General features: G+C 39.8%; 1 protein-coding gene across 1 annotated transcript in view; it reads left to right on the plus strand.

Moving 5' to 3' along the window:
- The window catches only part of hpse2 (heparanase 2), a 61052-nt gene that overhangs the window by 32215 nt on the left and 8901 nt on the right, over window positions 1–19936 (plus strand). The window contains exons 4-9 of the mRNA XM_022197025.2: window positions 4461–4634; window positions 7255–7426; window positions 11645–11692; window positions 16993–17086; window positions 17941–18047; window positions 18143–18257. Coding sequence (XP_022052717.2) covers window positions 4461–4634; window positions 7255–7426; window positions 11645–11692; window positions 16993–17086; window positions 17941–18047; window positions 18143–18257 — 710 coding nt within the window. The remainder of the gene's footprint in view (window positions 1–4460; window positions 4635–7254; window positions 7427–11644; window positions 11693–16992; window positions 17087–17940; window positions 18048–18142; window positions 18258–19936) is intronic.

The raw sequence follows: 19936 nt of genomic DNA on the forward strand, positions 1-19936 counted from the left end.
AGAATAACCTCACATGCACCCAAGTCTTTCTTCATTTCATTCAGTGTAGCTATCATTTGGCCAACTCAGCTGGTGCCAGGCCCAGGGTTGAGGGCAAATTCAAGCAGGAACCAGACGAGGACAGTCTTCATCTGGTTCCTGTTGAACCTAGGAAGTGAGGGTCAGAGTTCAGGGTAATATTTACATGAATGGGATGACTCCAAAGAGATTAAATTTCAAAACAACAGCCTGAGGCATTCAGGAGCAGCCTGCAGTCGCACATTAAAATACAAACAAATACTTGTGGCACTCTCGCCATATGCCAACATCTGTGATACGCCCTTGTCCTTTACTGCAAAGCCAGAATAATGTGTTCTGATGGAGACAGCAGACAAAAATGTGGGTCAACAGTCAGCTGCAGAACAATCGTGTGCTTGATGCTTTGCACCACCGCAGGAGTCCGTGATGGAAAAATCAGTCCATCTGGATTCTCACTGAAGGTTGCTGGAGCTGAACGTCGGCTGTCGTGTACAAATGGACACACATGCTCAAAGATGGAGTTCAGCACCTGGTGAATGGCAGCTGTTTGGAGAATATTTCCCAAGTGTATTGCTGATCATTGTTATCCATCTCTATATGATGGATAGCAAATTTAAGAACAATTTCTTGGTTGCAGTTTCTCAAGTGTGAAGATTTGGTGTTTTTTTTGGTCGCTCTGTCTTTAGAATTTTGACATTTTGCCAGATAACAGCTGTAAGAATGCATCACCTCGAGCTATATGAAATCCTATCTGACATTTTAAATAATCAGTTAAGCTATAAATGAAGACTCAAGGGCTAGACAGTGGTTCAGTGGTTAGCAATGTCGCCCGGCAGCTAGAAGATCCCTGGTTCGCATCCCGGCCTGGGATCTTTCTGCATGGAGTTTACATGTTCTCTCTGTGCCTGCATGGGTTTTCTTCAGGTTCTCCGGCTTCCTCCCACAGTCCAAAAACATGCTGAGGTTAATTGGTTACTCTAAATTGTCCGTAGATGTGAATGTGAGTGTGACTTTTTGCTTCTACACACGTGGACAAAATTGTTGGTACCCCTCAGTTAAAGAAGGAAAAACCCACAATTCTCACTGAAATCACTTGAAACTCACAAAAGTAACAATAAATAAAAATTTATTGAAAATTAAATAATCAAAATCAGCCATCACTTTTGAATTGTTGATTAACATAATTATTTAAAAAAACAAACTAATGAAATAGGGCTGGACAAAAATGATGGTACCCATAACTTAATATTTTGTTGCACAACCTTTTGAGGCAATCACTGCAATTAAACGATTTCTGTATTTGTCAATGAGCGTTCTGCAGCTGTCAACAGGTATTTTGGCCCACTCCTCATGAGCAAACAGCTCCAGTTGTCTCAGGTTTGATGGGTGTCTTCTCCAAATGGCATGTTTCAGCTCCTTCCACATATGTTCAATGGGATTCAGATCTGGGCTCATAGAAGGCCACTTTAGAATAGTCCAACGCTTTTCTCTCAGCCATTCTTGGGTGTTTTTGGCTGTGTGTTTTGGATCGTTGTCCTGTTGGAAGACCCATGACCTGCGACTGAGACCAAGCTTTCTGACACTAGGCAGCACATTTCTCTCCAGAATGCCTTGATAGTCTTCAGATTTCATCGTACCTTGCACACTTTCAAGACACCCTGTGCCAGATGCAGCAAAGCAGCCCCAAAACATTACTGAGCCTCCTCCATGTTTCACCGTAGGGACAGTGTTCTTTTCTTCGTATGCTTGGTTTTTGAGTCTATGAACATAGAGTTGATGTGCCTTACCAAAAAGCTCCAGTTTGGTCTCATCTGTCCAAAGGACATTCTCCCAGAAGCTTTGTGGCTTGTCAACATGCATTTTTGCAAATTCCAGTCTCGCTTTTTTATGAGTTTTTTTCAGCAGTGGTGTCCTCCTTGGTCGTCTCCCACGAAGTCCACTTTGGCTCAAACAACGACGAATGGTGCGATCTGACACTGATGTACCTTGGCCTTGGAGTTCACCTTTAATTTCTTTGGAGGTTGCTCTGGGCTCTTTGGATACAATTCGAACGATCCGTCTCTTCAATTTGTCATCAATTTTCCTCTTGCGGCCACGTCCAGGGAGGTTGGCTACTGTCCCGTGGGTCTTGAACTTCTGAATAATATGAGCCACTGTTGTCACAGGAACTTCAAGCTGTTTAGAGATGGTCTTATAGCCTTTACCTTTAAGATGTTTGTCTATCATTTTTTTTTCGGATGTCCTGGGACAATTCTCTCCTTCGCTTTCTGTTGTCCATGTTCAGTGTGGTACACACCTTTTCACCAAACAGCAGGGTGACTACTTGTCTCCCTTTAAATAGGCAGACTGACTGATTATGAGTTTGGAAACACCTGTGATGTCAATTAAATGACACACCTGAGTTAATCATGTCACTCTGGTCAAATAGTTTTCAATCTTTTATAGAGGTACCATCATTTTTGTCCAGTCCTGTTTCATTAGTTTGTTTTTTTAAATAATTATGTTAATCAACAATTCAAAAGTAATGGCTGTTTTTGATTATTTAATTTTCAATACATTTTTATTTATTGTTACTTTTGTGAGTTTCAAGTGATTTCAGTGAGAATTGTGGGTTTTTCCTTCTTTAACTGAGGGGTACCAACAATTTTGTCCACGTGTGTATATGTAGCCCTACGATAGACTGGCGACCTGTCCAGGGTGTCCCCTCCTTCGCCCTAAGTCAACTGGGATAGGCTCCAGCTCCACCACGATCCTAATGAGGATTAAGTCATGTATAGATAATGGATGGATGAAGAATCACTCAAAGAGCACAGTACTCGGCCAAGGCTGCTCAGTCGTATTATTTCGATGGCTGAAATTTTGAAAAAAATCTGTGGCAGAAATCATAACAACACAGAATGTGTCCATTTAATATAGATGTACCCACAAACAAAATGACGTTGCGCTGAGCACAGGCGTGTCTTATGCACTTGTATGTTATGCATGGATACCGAATCATGTGACCTAAATATTTAGCAGGTGGCAGGAATTGATGGGACTCGGAAACACCCTCACAATTTAATCAATTGTTCCTGGGATCATTTCCAATGGATGCGTCCTGATAAATCCACAACGGTCCATTTGTAGTAGAATCACAATCGTGTGATCCTCAGCAGGCAGCTGATGTAGCGTTCATTTGTCATAGTTACAGTGACGCTGTACTGCTATCTCGCGATGATGCAGTAATCTTTAACAAATCCTTGAATCCAGACTATAAGTCGCATCACTGCCAAAATCTAATCAGGTGGTCCTTGTGTCATTTTTGACCTTCACTGAAAATGTTATCCAAATCCGTCATTTCATTTTTGAGTAAAATTGTGCAGACAGATGGACAAACAGATGGACAAACGTGTGCCGATCATCACATAACTCCGCTGTTCCTTGGCAGAGTAATAATAAAAACAATTGTTAGTTGCCTGATAAAGCATTTTGGATTTATTTTTTAGTTTTTTTTTTTGCTCGGTTGTTAATATTTGGATTTTAACTCTCAACTCTAAGCACTTTCTGCGTGTTTTTTGTTTCTGTCACATTTTTGCCCATTGTGTGCTCATTTTTTACTTCAGTGGTGACTCCACAGCCATGGCTACAAGTAGATTGAACTCCTCTTGAAGTAACATCTTCTTTACCGTTATAATAACAAACAAAAAAAACTGTCACATAAATGTTTAAAAAAGAAAAAATGAAAGCTGAATTAAAAAAACCAACAACTTGAAATTCAGATGTACATGTGTACTTGTATAAATCCAAGTACCCAACGGTGCCACTAGGACTGGGGTAAAAAGAATTACCGCTTGCAAGTTCTACATGTCTCCTACATGCTGTAAACACTGAATGTAGTTCAGCCCAAAAAAGCTATGATTTTTTTTAAAAATGTGGCCGTTAGTTGCAGCTGACTCATTAATGATTATATCGTTTTGTCAAGAAGCACAATATTGTTTGTTCTTTGCAGAATTTGACTGTAGTTAATAAATTATATTTAGCAAATTGTTAAACCTTTTAAATTGAGACATGTATGATAAAATGGTATCACGTAAACATGGCAATTTTAAGCTTAGATTATGGTCATTTTAGCAGACTTAGTAGTTCAAAGGGTTAAACTTGATGAAATATGAAATATCTCAATGTATGCCTGATTTAGATTTTACATTGTACTCAGTAAAAGTAATTGTTGTTTCCTATTTTCTCTTGAATTAGATGGTGTGGAAACAGAGCTGGTTGCAATATACATAGCTGTGGTGCAGAAGGAACCACAGCTATGGTTTTAGAGCAATACCCCAGCACATAGAATGAAGTGGCATGAGAATCAGTAGATCCATAAGTCCCATGTGTTTTCCATCATGTTCATATGATTCCGGATGCATAAAAAGAATCAAAGTTACAACTGCTTTGTGGGTTTCTCCCAGCCAGGTCTTTAGACAAACTGTACAACTTTGCCGACTGTGCTGGTCTGCACCTGATCCTGGGGCTCAACGCACTGCACAGAAACCCAGACAACTCGTGGAACACCTCCTCCACCCTGAGCCTCCTCAAGTACGGCGCCGGCAAGAAGTACAACATCTCCTGGGAGCTGGGCAACGGTCAGTACAGCAGCATACCGCCTACTAAACACAGTGGCCTGTTTAAATCTGCAATAAAAAGTTCTTGAGTGGGCTTTTCCTCAGCTACTATGTTTAGAGTGAGTGTTGCTGACACTGACACACAGGTTTGAAGTACATGTACTTTACTTTAATGAGATTTTCTTACTTTACTGCAAGTGGAAACACATTAGATTTTATTGAACAGGTTCCTCTGCAGTCTGTTGAACTCTGCACGATTTTGCAGTTTGTACAATAAATGAGGACATCATTTAACCGTTTGGATTGAAGAAGTTTTTTTAGTTCCTGCACATTTTTCTTCACTGTAGGCTCATTTTTCCATCTCTATGGAAACAGCACAGCCATGACTAGAAGTCAAAAGAACTCAAAATTGTCTTATAACCAGGTTACAATGCCATAAAGGAAAAATATTGAATTTTTTTCCATAGTGTCCACATGTGTTACCAATACTGGGAAACATTGGGGAGTGGTGTTTATCTTATGACTTAGATTTTCATTTTGTCTCCATACTTGTCTCTGTAGCTGCTCTGTGTAAACACAGCCTGCAGTTCAGCCTAAATTAGTGACTATGTTGAGGAACACACAATTTTTTCTTAATTTTAATTTTTTTTTTTACAGAGTCTGGTTCATGAAAATTGTTTAATTTTTTGGCTTTTTTTAAAAACTCAGACACACAAAGTGATTCTGATGAAATGTTAGGATTTTGAGCTTAATTTTGGTGAAGTTTTCCAACAAAATGGCCATGTTGCAGATAAGTAGTCCATTTAATGAAAATCCGATGAATCTGTTGGCTTTAACAGCTTTTGACTCTGACAAACTGTAATTTTGGCATTTTCTAAATATGACATACCTTTCAAACATGGCCACAGGTTTTGGCATTTTGATGGCTACTTTCATAACAACACTATTAAACATTTATTTGAACACTCTTTGCATTTAACATGTTGAGATAAACTTGCACAAAGATTTTCATAGTCTTTTATAGGTAGGTGATCCGAAGCATATTAGAGAACCTGTCACAGGTCTGTATTTTAGGATGTCTGAGTGTCTTCTGTCTCTTCATGTCATCCCAGACGGACGTCATGATGCTGGGATCAAAACTCTGTGGAGGCTATCTGGTGGAGGACTTTGTGTTCTTGTTCTAGCTGAAAATAGCTCTTTATGACTCTGGCTGTGTGTCTGGGGTTGTTGTTGTAATGCTGCAGAATGAATGTGGGTCAGATGCCTCCGGATGGCACAGCGTGAATCATAAGAAAGTTTCTGAACGTCTGCCTTTAACAGCAGCTTTCTACTAAACCACCGTTGAAATGTTTCTCTAAACTAAAACAAAGTAAGTGAACATAAGCACTTACCCAAACCTTACCTGAGCTCGAAAACACACAGAAGCCAACTCCAAAAGAAAATTAGGGGGCTTTTTTTGTACCATTTGTTGCTGTATTATATAAATGATCACATATCAATTTTCAGTATTAAAATCATCAGTAAACTATGGATGTCTTTAATATTGATGAAATTTCCCCCTCAGATATTCTGCAGCATCTGTATTTCTGCACAGCTGTCCCCCAAAGAACCAAAATATTAACTATGCCTATACTAGTCTATGCACCTCAGATAGTAACAGGAGATTAAAAACCTTAAAATCAGAAACTAAAATATAGAAATATCAGGTTACTTCTGCTAAATGAAATTGTAGATTACTCAACTCGCATACATAATTAAACTACAAAGAATTAGAATTCCTGAAACTCAGTTATTGCTTTTATTTTTGTGTGCCATTACAAAAAAATTCTGAAGATGCCCCTGAAAACATGCCTATCTTTATACTTTACTTAATTAAGAGTATGCCGTCCACTAAAATCGGAAAGTATGTTCTTTAATTCGTTGTAACTGTATTGTTTATAGCAAACTGTTAGTGTGAATTCAGCAGTTTCAGGGTTAACACGGGGGCTCATTCGGGGATAAAAGGAATGCAGTTCGCTTGCTGCCCATCACTTCATATTCCCATTTAATTTCATATTTGGCAAAACTCACAATAATAACTTTTATCTTGGGATAAGCCTAAAGTTACCATGAAAATCCCGTTGATTGGACCATGTGAACATTTTATTGAGGACTTGAGGACCGTGGCGAAAGTAATCATTTCAAGTCAGTCCTCCAGGCAGTGCAGACACAAAGTGAAGAGGCAGGGGGGTTGAGAGGTGATTCTTTGAAATTCACCAATGCTATTCTCGTAGCTCTCAGGGATAGAGCGCAGATACATACACGTGTGAAACGTACCAGAAAGTTTGATTTTGCAGCCCAAACATGCACAACCTGAAACAAAGCAGCGAGAGTTTGGTTTTCTTCCATTTGCGGAAACCAGCTCTTTGTTTTAATGAAAGTGCAAGGCCACCCTGCGTGCTTGGACCATTCCCCTGACACCGAGTCCATCTGTCTGTACTACTGCGAATTGCCCAATTATCCCTTTTTCTACTGGCTGTCGGATGCTGTCTAAGAGAGCAGGATCAGAGTGCAGCAACAACAATATTCTCTTCCTCCTCCCCTCTGTTGCTTAGAAAAGCTCTATCGCTCTGCCTCATTGTGCTGCATCTCCTCTCTCCAGAGCCCAATGCCTACCGCAGCATGGTGGGTCGGGCGGTCAACAGCACCCAGTTGGCTCAGGACTACACCAAACTGCGGACTCTGCTGCAGTCTGTGCGCTACTACCACCGAGCTCACCTCTTCGGCCCCAATGCAGGACGACCCCGGAAGAACGCCATCCTGCTGCTGGACGGGTGAGTCACCAAGAAAAACTGTGATTGGCCAGGATTCCACTCCTTGTTAGGCTATCCTGCTCAGGAAAAAGAAAAGGGGGAAGGTAGTGGAAAGTATGCGGCAGAAGTTTGAGACTTTTACTGAGCTTTGCTGTGTTTAACGTGCACACGTACACACACGTTGCAGGAGTGTTCAGTGTTTATGGATTCCCACTCTGCAGGTTTCAGGGTCTCAGCTTCGGTTATACCATGTCAGCCTAAATAAAGTGTCATCTGATTGATAACGTGACGGCATGACGTCCCACCTGCTGGTGTCACCCAGAAGCTGCACCAGCTTCGGCTCGGCTCTGGTAGCTTATCTAGCAAGTCTGTCTGAACCGCAGCCCGTCCTCTGCTGAGATTCTAATCTCACGACTTGTAGTTATGCCTCTACAGCAAAAACATGCAAGCAATACGATCATAGAGGTAGTTTCTTTTCTATAAATGAATATGCTACTGTTGAGCTACTATTTTCCTGAAGTAAACATTGTTTTTTTATAATAGCTTCCTTTGTTCTGGAGAACTACTGACCTAATGAGTTTACCAGTTGTTTGACAAGTTACATTATAGCTATACGGTAATTTGGAGGATCTTTCTTGTTCATTTTTTCCAAACTTTTAAATCCTCTGCTGTCAAAATTGCATTCAGAAGCTATGTTTTGTTTGTTATTGATAAAAGATCTGAGTTAGTTGCCTCTTCCAGGGTGTTTTAGCCAGCAAGAATTATTGATGGATGGATGGATGGATGGATGGATGGACGGACGGATGGATGGATGGATGGATACTTTTTTTCAGTCTCGAGGGAAATTCAAATATTCAGCAGCTTACAAACCACAACAAAAAGACAAAACAGACTGGTTCGTAACCGGATTAACATTAACATTAGAGGTTATACTCTAAAAAAACAACCTTGCTCTGCAATACTAGAAACAAAACACTTCTAATTTAAAATGTATAGAAATACAAAATGTATTAAAAGTCAATTTACAGAATGTACAGATTTCAAGGCACAGTGGTAGTACAATAGATGATAGAGTGTGTTGAAACTTGGAACGCCACTGCCTTTCTATCTGTTTATTCCTGGACATCTCAGCTGGTGTTTGTCTTATTTTCCATAGCATAAATTCATATAATTACTGTAGCTTTTAGTTTGATAACCATCCTAAATGAAACAGTTTATAGCACCACGGTAATCTAACTTGGTTAAGAAACTGGCTCACTGTGCAAGAACTTTTTTTTTAAGATGATCCAGCTAAAGACACCAGATGAAAAGCCTTCCTTCTTCCTCCTCCTCAACCAGCTTTCCTCTGACAACCTGCATGTAGTCGACTGCCAACAACTTAAGCTTTTCTTAATCAAATGTCATCTATTGAAGCTGACTCACGGAACACAAATGAGAAAATTCTGGGATAAACTTTATCATAAAATGTCACAAATGTTTAATTTGGACGGCACAATATTCATAGGCAATCAAAAGTGAAACTTCCAGTCTGCAAAATATCCTTTAACAGTACTCTGACCATATCCCTCAGGTTAACTGTAAGTAACATGAAATGCAGTTGTGTAGACTATCTTTGGATGTTACTGTACGTGTCAGTTTTTTTTTTAAATGTTTTTTTTTCCACCAAATGGATGACAACATCGCCTCCAAAAGTTAAGCCTTTGGGAGCTTCTCTATCTGTCGAAATGGAAACAAACTTGACTGAAATGGATGCATCAGTGGCCCCGTACAACAAACACTGACTGGAAATCAAACATCAGATGTATATACACAGCTCTGTGAGCGTAGGACGAGCCAAGGAAAGTGCAACCTTATGGAGAGATGTTTGCTTTTTCCTTGAAGTTAAAATATGTTAATACTGTCAAGATGATGAAACCTGAATTTTGAATTTTATTTAAAGAAATGCTGGCAGCTTTTTGCAATTATAAGCAGTATTTAAACACATTCATAAACAGATTTGTTTAAGAAGTCCTCCTTCTCTAGATACCTGTATGCAAAGGCTGGGGTATGAACAGATGATGAAAAATATTTTGGGAAAATGTCTTTGCAGTGATGTAAACTATGTCTTTAGATGAGAAAATGGAATTATGGATGAATAAGATATTAATAAAACCTGCAAAAAGTCCATATGTCTGTTAAAAATGACATTTTAATGCATAGTTTATTAAATATTTAGTGTTTTTAAAAACTTAAATGAGATGTTTAGTGTGCAAATGACAGTTTGATAAACATGGCATGCTAGTGTCTATCAGTGAATAAATACATGTGCATTTCTTTATTGTTCTTTTAGCCAGCAGATTAAAGGCTGTCCTGTGCAGTAAGCATAAAATCTGCTTTCCCATTCTGCTTGCCTGAAAGGAAGCTGCAATCAAAGCTTCATTCTTGTCTCAGGAGATCTAAAAGACTATTTTTTTTTACACAGACAATAAGACAATTAGGAGTGATGGAGGAGGGATATATAATTCCACATTTACCTTGTTGGATAAACAGTTAGAAGCTTTCCTTGTAACCAAAATACTGCCCATAAAGTCATCTTGATGTGTGCTAAAATTAAATGCTGTGTTCTCATGTGCAGTTACGTGAACAGGAACAGTTTAATGTCTGCGTATATCTCAGCCGGAATCTATCTCCAGCTCCTCTCTGCAGCCACACACACTTGACAGGTAGTTGGACGACAACAACAGAGAGAGAATCATTTGATACGGGCCTCCCTCCTCTGTGCACTTACTTCAGTGAAACCATTAGGAACAGCTTTTTATCTCGCCGAGCGCTGACAGTTTGAATTTACTCGTAAATAAAAGGTGTGTGTTTGCGTGCAGCGGTGAGTTCACTGCACTGATTAATGAAGAGAGGAGTTCTCAGAGGATGGAGGCGATGAGGAGCGAGAGGATGGAGAGTGGAGAGCCGGAGTATCCGTGGGTCACGAGTGTCACATTTAACGACGGGGCAATCCTTGCGTGTTTGACACTGTTACGAGGGGCTGGCTCTTGTGTTTGACAGCCCGACCACTCTGCCGCTCTCAGGAAATAAGATGAATTAGATGCTGAGCTGCTCAACAGTCCAAATATCGGAGCTGCACAGACTAAACAAGCCCAAGCGGCGAAAGTTGTGTTTCTGTGACACGATGTTTAGAGACACACACTTAGGCATGTCTGACAAGCTGTTAGAGCCAAATAAGGAGCGATTTGGGTCAGGTAGAACCGAGAAACACACACACTCGCACAGATGCGAAAGCTCAGAAGGAGGAAGGCAGGCTGCAGGAGGCACTGGGAATGTTTGTGTTTGTGTACAGGATGAGTCCATTAAAAGGTAGACTGGGTTCACAGCGCGGTTTTTTCATGTTCTCCCGGGATGTTTGGAGGTTGTATTTAACAAACTGAAAGCAAACACAAACAGCTCCAGCGCTGTTTACCGTTTCACAAAACTAGTAGGGGTCTTTTTTTCCGCTCATAGTTATAATTCTGCCATATTACCGAAAACACTAAGTAAAAATGAACTTTTGTTTCAAAAGCTGGTATTTGTTATCATTGTGTACAACTATGACACCACAAACTGATACCAGCCACAACCAGAGTGCATAAAAACTCAGGATAATATGTAGATTTGTTTTCTTCTACAAAGGTTTTGAATCTGAGGAAGGAACTCTCAGCTGTGCAACTGTAAATCTTTCACTTGTAGATAAACATGTGGCACATGGCCATACTTTATTCGTGCATGTCTTTCATTTTGGCTGCATTGATCGTTGTCAGACATTTGGCTTTTGCCTGACATAATCGTTTGCTTTCCAAATTGATTATTCTAAATTTGCCCGTAGGTGTGAGTGTGATTGTTTGTCTTGCTTTAAGTTACTGTATTGTTTTTAAGTTATTTTCTTGTTTTGTTTTGCTTTTTTTTTACTGTGAAGCACTTTGGTCACCCTTTGGGCTGTTGCAAAGGGCTGTACAAATACATTTTGATTGATTGATTCACTGATTGATTGAATTCATTTTTCTTTCAAATCCATTTATTCTTTTGGTAAATGACACCCTGTATTAGACCTTCCTTGCCGTCCTCTCTGAAAGATTCTTGCAACATTCCCATATATTGACCATTAAATTGGTGGGTAACATGCTAATCATCATGTTAATGGGAGGTTTTTTATGTGTTTTGGGAGAATAAAATCCAGTTTATTAAATATATCTGTGTTTTCTCGACTTTCAGGTTCATGAAGAACGCTGGCTCTGTTGTAGATGCAGTTACGTGGCAACAGTAGGTATTTTACCCTTTTTTTCTATTTTATTATTTTCTCTGTCTTGTGCAACAGCAGACCACTGACGTTGCCAAGCGTAAATCTAACAACACCATCCACGGTGTGTTTTTGCACCATTACCTCCACAGTGAGTACACGCAGTAGCTTCTAACAGCCGTCATTACCACTGTTACTGAGAGAGACTGATGCATAATGGGAAGAACTGTGTTTATCCTGCAAATGGAACAACAGGAAAAGAAGCCTGCGAGAATGTGTGTGTGTTAAATTAGTAACACCTGCCATTTGTCTATTGCACACACTGCAGGAATGCATACAAATACAGCAGCGGTTTGATCTTTTTCCCCATGTTTTTATCTGTGACTCTTTACTCACATGTGTAAAACATGTATGTATAAAAAAAAAGTCACACCCGCCATAAGCTCAGACAAACCCCGAGCGACTGAGCGATAGGGTCATTAAGGTGAAGGTCAGGTCTAATTAGGAGAAATTAGAAGAAACGGAAGGTGGAAGGGCTGTCAGTAAGGCTTAGAAAAACACCACCCACACTGTTAAAATCAAACCATATGCTCTGGCTCATTCCCTCTGTCAATTAGCCCGTTTTACACTAGAAGTCCAGATTCCAGTCTTAACCAAGGCTGCGTGACAGAAACTCTGACCTCTACAAAAAAAGACAACCTAATAAAAGTGGGGAACACTCATTAACACGTCTACGGTAGAAGTTTTACTCCACTGCAGCTGTCTCAAGTTGTTTTTGAATCAGGCGTAAAGGCTAAGAAATGCGCACTCTTCGCTTTAGAGAGAGGATGTGGATTCGTTAGTCCGTCTAGGTGATCATTTGGCTCTTGCGGTGATGAAACATGTCGGATCGTGAAACATTTGACATGTGGTTATTATGTTATGATATTTTTCCACAACATTGTAGTTTCCCATTTGCAGCATCTTGTCTCAGTTACTGCTTATACATTTTTTTGGATTCCCCAGCAAAACATGATCGTGCTGTTAAGTCGTTCTCTTTTGATGTTCTGTTTCTTCCCATAAGTCCCCATCTTTCTGCAGTTTTAAGTTTCCTTTTGCTTTATGGAATGAGCATCTTTTAGGGCATTTTAACCCTAAACCAGATATGCTTTTTAAGTAGGTTAAATAAATTGATGGAAAACATTTTTGTCTCTCGTTACAAGTGGTTTGTATTCGTGCAGAATGCTTTTGGGGGATTTTATTTGCTCATGTTTTGACATATCTGACAAAGAGAATCTTATTTAATGTGCAGCCAACAGTTTCAATGCAGGTTTCTTCAATCATATCTTCAATCATCTGGAACTTAGTTCCAGTAGAAACTGTGTCATCGACTGGACATCATGTTGTTGTGTCCCTTTTGAGTTATTTTTCCAGTAGCGTTACAGTGAGGTTGCTTAGTGGTTTTGGACCAACATCCACTTCAATCAGACTCTTAACTGCACCTTTTAATAACTGCTTTACCTGTAGGGGCCGGTGCATGGTGACCGAGTTAAACCCGTCAAAAGTGTGTGTGACCAGTGAAAATATGAGCGAGAAAAGGGAGCGAGACAAATTTCCCCTTTCTCACAAGAGTTGCTGTTTAAATGCCCCTGGGCTAAAGCACATAATGTGTGCCTAATTGTTCCAGCAGTGGGGTATTAGTGGTGTGAACATCTGAGTGTGAAGCAAACAAGCAGCCCCCCTCTGCTTACCTCTATCATAATGAAAGGTGAACTTTAACAAGCTTTGCTTTTGAAAATGAGCGCCTCTTGTACTAATTACAGTTGCTTTAAAGGAACTCAGAAGCTTTTTTTTGTACTTTCTGTTTCAGAAACATAGATGTTGAGGTTGCCACATTACACCCACATCTTTCTTGGCCCTTGACAGTGGTGTGCCCGTTATTTATAGCTGATGGGAGATAAAAGAGATGTTAAAGATTGCTGATCTCTTGAAAACTCACAGAGGGACTATAAATTTATTCTATTTCCAGGAGAAGCTACATGTGCTTCTGCTGTTATGTAATGAATGATTGATTTGATGTAACCTACTGGTCCACATCAAAGAACGCTACCTCTCTGCTCACCTCAGATCTCCTGGTAAATCAGATGCTTGATGCTACATGTGCATTTTTTTACTGTTCTCGACGCAGGATACTCCCCTGCCTCCGCTTGTGTCCGTTGTTGTGCCAGATAATTTTGTCTTTGATGTGGCTCTGCGTGTAAAACAAGCTGACCCAGTGGGTCTTTGTCTTAAAACATTCAGTCACACTGTTGTTCATTTTTGCATTTTATTGGACTCTGGTCAGTCTAGCAGTTAAAGTATCATGCGAAATGCTGCTTAAGAAAAAAGGAAATTTTCTCGGTTCTAGTTTATGAGCTTCAACTTGAATACCACTATGATCCTCTCAATCCTGCTTTAAATACTCAAATAATTGTTTTTGTTAGAATTTTTTGGGTGGGTGTGTGAACCAAAAAAATCCCACAAAGCTTTACTTTTGAGCAAATAAAGTTAATGTTGCTTTCTTACCTGTTACTTTTATAGACTGTAGCTGAAATTCATACTGATTTCTGGTGCGATATGCAGCTATTTGAAGTTTTCTTGTAATTTGTTTCCATATATGAGCTGGAATTTCGTTCACTGGGATCTGCATTGAAGAATTATTGTGAGCTCTCTGCGGAGATGGCAGGATAACTAAATAATTTGTGTGAAGCTGTGACTTAACCCGTGCATCGTTTACAGTTTGAGGCCGGGAGCTTGAGGCTTCTCCAGCTTCGACGAGGCCATGCTCAGATTGCAACACCGCTTGGTCCCACACAGATGTAATACAGCTCTTTTTTTTTCTGCAGTTTTGTTGACCTATCTGTCATTTCAACAGACTTTTACAAAGCAGGTTCAGCAGAGTTTTGACTTTTGTTTTCGAAACATAAGATGCCCTTGTTGTTATGATTGCATGGTCTTCTTGTGTAATTACAGTACAATACCCTGGCATTGTCCCCCCTATTTCATTTAGAAAATTTGAATAAGAACCACGCAGACTATCCTTCTCTGAGCAACTTGATTGGCTTCACTGTAAATTTCCTGTCATAGTTTGGAGAAAGGAATCTAAACTGGCACACAATTTATTTGTAACTTCATTAAAGAATAAAAAGATGTGGTAGAACATTTGTTACTTCTGAAGAAAAACAGCTGCTATATTTGAGGCAGTTTACCTCTTCATGATGCTTTTAATGTTGATTTTGTGCATTTGCAGTCTGTTGTTGGCCATTGTGTATGACATCAGTGTTTATAACATGTCCAGATAGAGTTTTCCACCGTTATTAAGTTAATATCCTTCAGCAAATCCAAATGATTTGCGGTTGGATGTGCATGAAATTCTTTAAATGTAGTATTTATTCCCATAAACGGAGGTTAGCATTCAAAACCCGCTTCTGTCTGCTTAAAGAAAATGATAAATGTGAAGTTAGCAGGTCAATTCTGATGAAATATAGTTCAGTTAATGAACATTACACCACTGAGAGATTAGAAAAAAGACCCTTTCCACTTCCACTAGCTTTGAATGACTTGATGGAAAATGTTTGAGCAGTAAAATCTTTTACAGCCTGTAATATCATGGAGATCAGTTGACTAATGAAGCTTCAAACACCCCATGGTGCACCATCTGATTCTGTTATAACGACTAATAGAACCCTCAAATTCCCAATTTTTCTCTCGGATAACTATTGACATTTTCTAATTCAACACAGGACACTGGAACACTTAAACAAGGGAATGCGTCTTTAACTGCCTCCAGTTGTAACAGTGTTGTGTGTCCTCAGAAATGCTGGTGCTGGTGTTTTTCATACTTTTTCACTTAAAAGCTCCAACTGCATGATGTACGGACTTATTTATTGATAGGCTACAATTTAAAGTATATATTATATTCATGCAACAAATGCTCTGAGCTTTTAGTTCTGTTTTTCTGACGAGAAAATAAGACATCAGGGTTTTTTTTATGGTACTACAAAGCATGATCCCAAATGTGCGGTTGTTGTCCTCTGTTTCTCTCTTGGATTCCTGCAGAGGATGTTGGAGAAGATTTCGGTCCACCCGCAGGGCGATGTTCCTCAGGGCTTTGGCTCTAACTACTTTACCAATAAATTTCCTTCTCATTATGCTATATTAACGTCATTTCATATTATCGTCTATCCTTGTGTTTCCATCTGTCACACACAACGAATCACTGATATCTGCGTTGTGCAGTCAGTGCTTTCAATTCCTATCTTATGAAAGACCACATTTCCTCACAGTTGTGGATTATCGGTGCACTACAGCGTAATTGAATGTGTCAGCCCCCGTTCATCCTAGCTTTTGTAGTGAACTCGTACTGTGTCCTTTTGAGACCTATGAATGTTTCGTGGTTTGTATTTTTAAAAGTGGAGTTCATAATGAGCCACAACAATTGTGGTAGAGATTCTCTTCCAGGGTAGTCTCGCTTTGCCAGCCCATTCTGTAGAGGATAATAGTCTGGCTGCGCTTCGCTATCATTCTGCCACAGGGGGGGGAAAAACCCACTCTGGCTTGTTTGTATTTCTTGAAACCAGTCGCAGTCGTCCTGGGCGGGGCTAAGTAAAGGATGTGGCTTAAGTGTTCCCTCAAAATAGTGACAGGGAGAATTGTTGTGGTGTACATTTGCATGTTTGGGAAGACGAGAACTGTGACCAAAATGGATTTTAAAACCAGCATGATCCAATTAATCAGCTAAGCTTGTAGCAAATAAAAGGTAGCAGAAGGAAGGACAAAGCTGCCAGAAATGAGTGGCTCATGGCAGAATTAAACCTGCATCCAGTGAGTCAGACTAACGTAGTTGTTACTGGCGCCTTTCACAGTAAAATGTCATTGACCTACATTGTATATGTTATTATAGAACAATACACTAAGCGTTTACCAAAGTGTTGGAGACAGAAGGTCTTAGGTTTATCATCTGGCCAACTATAAAAGCAGTAAAATTTTTAACAATATGAAGTATAGAGAGTCTCTGATGGAGAGGGATGTTGTTTTATGAACAAATTGTGAAGACACTTGATGTAACTTTACCTAAATTTTCATTTAAATGTGCATTTCAGTGATAGTTTCATTTTATTTTAAAAAGTTTCTCCTTTGACCTTGTATTAATACAATGTAAGGAGACAGATGGATGCCAGGGTGAATATCAACAGTGTATTTTCACTGTCTGTGCTGAAAATAAATCATATGTCTGTTCCTTAGATTGTAAATACATACATAGAGTGTTTCTCTCACAGTGTTTTTCTTGCATTTTTTTTTACAGTTATTACATGGATGGCAGAGTGAACAAAGCGGAGGACTTCCTGAAAACTCGCCTCTTGGACACACTGACAGAGCAGATCACCAAAGTCACCAAGGTACTTCGATTTCTCCTAAGATCTTGAACCTCTATGATAAATTATCTCAGGTTATATATACTGTATTAATGATAGACTCTGTATATCCGCTGCAACTTTTTATACTCGGGTGGGTTCTAGATTACCACTGTAGATATAAAATTATGTTAATATCCAGTGTTTAATTTTGGGCGTTTTCATTATTAAACAGCTTTTACCAGTTTGGACTTCTCGACCACTTTAAGCGACGATATAAAGAAATAATAAATTTCAATCACACAGTATATTTGCGTTTCTTTTGAGTTTGCCAAGCTATGGATCGTTCAGCCCTCAGACAGTTCTTTTGATGAAGAAGCCACATTTTCAAACCACAACAGTGAGCCCTCAGGGCAAAAGGGTTACAAATGCCATGGAGTAGCATATCAGCACTGTAGCTGCTGTGGCAAACTTGCTCAGTGCCTCCAAGCAAAAGAAGAAAGAACAAAACTGAAAACATTCAATGAAATGTAAGACAAGTGGGATTCTTCTGCGCCCTCATCGGGTTTTTGTGTTGCCGGTATGTGTACGTGTAGTTTATTATTCTCTGTGCAACGGGATATTTCTGTTTGCTTATGTAGAGCTGTTTTGTTGCCAGATGTAATGTTTTTCCATCAGTTTGCAGAGTCACAAAAAATGATATGTTTCAGTGAATCATTCAGTACCACGAAAAAAGAGAAAACAACACTTTACCTGGATTATGCATAAAAACAGTTTGATTCTTTAATAAAGCTAATCACATTAGAGGAGAAAAAGATGCACTGATTCTAAAAATTCTGCTCACAAAGCTGATTGCAGTGAAGATTTTTTAATAAACCTGCATCCATCACTCGTTGCAGGTCGTGAAGACTCACACTCCTGGTAAGAAGGTGTGGCTCGGTGGACTGGGGCCAGCGTGGGCCGGAGGTATCAGTAACCTCTCTGACACATACGCAGCGGGCTTTCTGTAAGTGCAACAGTGTGTTTTCTTTTCTTTAAACTGGATCACAACCTAAGACACTGACGGCACTCCAGATATTTACGTGTTCATGTGTACTCCAGGTGGGTGAACACGCTGGGGATGGCTGCCGTGCAGGGGATTGATGTTGTCTTACGCCACTCATTCTTTGACTACGGATACACGCATCTAGTGGACCAGCATTTCAACCCGCTACCTGTGAGTTTCTCTTTTTTTTGTTTCACAGATGAAGGCCCCAATGATAATAAGAAAGATCTGACCTGACCCCTCCTTTTTACGCTCTGGACTTTTCTGTACCAGACCCAGTGCCTGGATGTCACCTCTTTCCCGTGGGAGCTATTAGCTGAGATGAAAGGCGTTTAGTGGTGATGAGAGCTTAGACGCGGGGCTGAAATGCCGTGTAACTTTAGCCCGTTATCAGTAGCCCAGGACAGTGTCACTGCTCCCCTCTACCCCCATCATAACTGTGTGCTTCTCTGTGCGGGACAGTCGACCTGGTGAGAGATTTGCAACCTGAGATTCTGATACGCAGGCATGTTGGTAAAATAGCCTGCAACACTGTGTGGAATGGAGCCGCACAATGCCAAGTTCCCCTGTGGCGGAGTCAGAAACATGCAGGCACAGAAATGCAAAAAGCTCCATCCAAAATGCTTTATTAAATATCTGAGCTACATTGTTATTTGTACTTGGTTTTGCATGATCAGCATATGAGGGGGAAATTATGTCAACAACACTTAATATACTTTGGAGGTCATGGTGTTCCTTTGTTTTTATTAATAATAATAATGATGCTAATCTATTCTTATTTTAAAAACGCATTTTTTAATCTTTTCCTAATGTAACAGTGATCTCAGTTCAAGTGTAAAAGAGTGACAAAATGCTTACATGAGCCAAGTTAATAAAAAAGAAGTTATTTAATTCATTAAAAAGCATTTAGAATAAGCTGGGACGGAGCAGGGGTGAGAGACTTACAATAACGACTTGGACAGTAAATCATTGTTCCCACTATAAAGGAAAAACATAATGGAGTCAAGACATGCATCAAACATTTATTATTCTGCATGGATCAGAAATGGCTGCCACAATGATTATTGGGAACCTCAGTATACCATTTTAACTGCTGTTGTTGTTGGGCTCATGAACTGCTCACTTCTGCAAAATCTGACTGTAATTTTTCACTAAAACCCTCATTAGGCCTCTCTGGCAGGAACACACTTATTTATGCTTCACTTCAGCTATAAGATATTAAACAATCAGGAGGGCTTTATATTTCTTCCCTCGTCGCCTCCATTATTTTTCGGAGAATGCCGATCTCCCGCTAGGATCACAATGCTTTTAACATAGTTGGATGTCTGAAGGCTGCGCCGGCCTACCTGCTGCGAGAATTCACTGCAGGGCCAACCTGTCCTCTGCATGGGAAATTTATGACCTGGCCCCTTCCCCTATAGGATAACTCCACCATTGGTAGAATCCGCTCAGAGCCCCCAGCCTGCTTTTTCCACACTTATCCCCCTCCTTGTCCTTTCTTTTTGCTTTTTTCTACTATCTAGCTCATGCTACCTTGTGCTATTTTCTGTTGTTTTCGCTCCACATTTGCCCACTATCTCCTCCAGAGCTCCTAAATTAAAGATTCAGTCTTCAGTGGGCATAAATTAGTCTGATTGACAGTAAGCAAAGATGTTTCTGTCTCCAAACAACACAGAATATATATTTTCCATGTACAAAACAGGAAAATACGACAATTTAGGCTCTCTTTAATGGCAGCCCCTTCCCCCCATTTTAAACCCATTTTTATTTTTCCTTTCGTGTTTTTTTTTGTCTTCACTTTCAGTGTTTTCTTTCTTCTTTTTTTTATTTTATGAGAGACCCAATTAGAG

The sequence above is a fragment of the Acanthochromis polyacanthus genome, chromosome 15 (assembly GCF_021347895.1).
Source record: "Acanthochromis polyacanthus isolate Apoly-LR-REF ecotype Palm Island chromosome 15, KAUST_Apoly_ChrSc, whole genome shotgun sequence".
In the NCBI taxonomy this organism is placed as follows: Eukaryota; Metazoa; Chordata; class Actinopteri; family Pomacentridae; genus Acanthochromis; species Acanthochromis polyacanthus.